Source organism: Bidens hawaiensis, unplaced genomic scaffold (assembly GCF_021521415.1).
Source record: "Bidens hawaiensis isolate Kalapana, Puna unplaced genomic scaffold, B.hawaiensis_p1.1 tig00051613_1, whole genome shotgun sequence".
NCBI lineage: Eukaryota > Viridiplantae > Streptophyta > Magnoliopsida > Asterales > Asteraceae > Bidens > Bidens hawaiensis.
In genome coordinates this window covers 20366-22691 of record NW_027499273.1, presented here as the reverse complement: position 1 = coordinate 22691, position 2326 = coordinate 20366, and the positions used below count along the sequence as shown (strand labels likewise).

The 2326-nt window shown below is 45.0% G+C and overlaps 1 protein-coding gene across 1 annotated transcript; it reads right to left on the bottom strand.

Annotated features, from left to right (window-relative positions):
• Positions 1–1317: 1317 nt before the first annotated feature.
• LOC143599209 (protein FAR-RED IMPAIRED RESPONSE 1-like) lies at positions 1318–2326 on the bottom strand. The gene is made up of 3 exons (XM_077077213.1): positions 2159–2326; positions 1515–2082; positions 1318–1436 (listed from the first exon to the last, which is right to left on the bottom strand). The coding sequence occupies exons 1-3, from the start codon at positions 2324–2326 to the stop codon at positions 1318–1320; spliced, it is 855 nt and encodes a 284-aa protein (XP_076933328.1).

Sequence of the window (2326 nt, the reverse complement as noted above, 5' to 3'; positions counted from 1 at the left end):
AAGCCTCTTCTTTTGCAAATGTCGCCCAAGTACGAACCGGCAAAGGCACCGGGAAATCCCCTTTAAGTTGTATATATAGCCAATGAGTATCTGTAACATTAGCAATGGCCAGTACCGGATGACCACGAAACAGATCTGGTCCCTCTCTCATCGGGAAAAAGGTCTGGCTGCTATGCGGCTCCATGAGAATCAGAACGCAATTAAATGCTTGAGCAACGACGTATTCATGGGCGGGTAACTGAAACCAACGGTTGCGGGGCGCATCATGAACCGTTTCAAAAAAATCTAACCGGCTACGGGTCGTCTAAAAAAACTCCGGGTGCTCCGTATTTAATCTTGCCCTCCACCAATCTGGGTTCCTATCCATCTCATTCTTCATGGCAACCCTAACCTCCCTCCAACTATTTTGACCCATTCCTAAACCCTCCGCAATTGCCCGAAAACCGCAGTTACCGTCAGGCTTTACGTCTATGATCCTTGAGATGTAAGGGTAACTCCAACTTGGAACAAGGCCCTTATACCGATTTACCGCTGCAACATCTTCCGGATAAACAACTAAAGGAAAACCTATGGCAGCTCCGGTCTCCTTTTTCTTAGAAGACCTTTTTGAAGGTTTAGGAGGGGGCATCTTAAGCTGTGAATGGGACTGCGACCGCGAACGTTCCAAGGATGAGGGGGTTTGGTCAGTGTTCTGTGAGGACGAAGTGGGGTACAAGGAAGGGATATACGAGCTGTGCCTGGCGGCCTCGACCTTTTTTGTTTGCTGGTTTAGGTTTGGGCGGCCGCGAGGGTCCTCCCGTTTCTCTGGCTCTTTTTTATTTGAGTTGCCGAGAAGAACGGACCAAATCTTCGATAAAAGACTTCTTTTCTGTTTTCGATCTTTACGTATCAAAACCGTCTATTTAAGCTCTTCCATTTCTGCCTTGAAGTCTTCTTCTTCTACCTGTGGGACCACTGGATAGAAGTCAAGCTTCCTCCAGAACGGGTCTATCGATTTTAGTGGAATAGGTACCAAAGTACACAAGCACACGGCAACCCCATAGACGTTCGCAACTGGTGTCGGCACGTATGTCCCGACTCGATCATCTTGTCAAGCTTTTTGTACTCATTTTCTAGTAATGTAAGAGCCTTAATCGACATTTTATAATGTAGCCTGTAAAAAACCTGAAGGTTATGGTCTCTCTTCAATGTAATCCGGGATTTTTCAAATGTTGCTCCGATTTCAATCATCTGGGCTTCTATAAGCTCAAGGGTATAAGCCGCAAGTGTGTGGAGGGTGTTGTTGGCCCCGTTAAGGTGCCTTTTCAAGTTCGCGTGCTAACTCTCGACTCGGTTTGTTGTACTCTCGCCGAAGTTTAACCGATCGGCCATCCAGCAAGATACAAACTTTTCCTTGTCTCGTAACAGCCAGCTATCATGGATATAGTCCCATACCTCTGAAAACGAAACAAAAATAAACTTATGAAATGTACTAGATTAACACTTATTGTATATTAATAATCAGAATGACTTACTTTCTTTCCCAATTTTGAATAACATTTCTTGCAACTTTAAGCAGTTATATTCGTATTCATCGAACGTGGGAGACTCACACAAGACCGTCCATAATAGAGCGAAATCTTCTCTTGTCTCGCTGTCATAGATACCCTTCCACTTTTTCTTTATATTCTCACATATGTGCCACCGGCATAGGTTTCTGGTAGCATTCGGGAATACTTGTTTACAAGAATTCATCAGGGCCGAGTCTCTGTCGGTGACTATGACGCGCGACTCAATAGAATCCTCGAGCATACCTTTCAGTTTCAGGTGCTCGAGGGCCCATGTGAAATCCGTCTGGCGTTCCCTAAGTAGAACCGCGTGCGCGATACAGAACGACTTCGACGTCACGCCAATATACTGAACAAGCGACCACTTGTACATGTTTGTGTTGTACGTGGTGTCAATCAGCAGCAAATGGGGGAACGCACGCCACATTTTATGCGACGTGTTATGACAAAAGAATACGTCCTCTACGCGGTTTGTGGCAGGGTTCTCCCTTGTGTGATAAACGAACCCGTTATTAATCAGGAAGCTTTCAAATACCTGCAACTGGTTTTATTTGACGTTAATATATTTTTTTGAACATCCATTGCAACAAATCAAATTCAAAAACGTGAACCTGCATTGGGGTATCGCCAAATGTATTTTCTCTTCTCCAGCTCTCTATAAGATTGTGTATGTCCTTGTCAATAACGCAGGCTTCGGGAAACTGTCTGCGTAACAGTGGACCTATTTTTGATGTCTTCAAGCAATCCGCGTGTAACCTCGCAACCATCTCGCCGGTCAT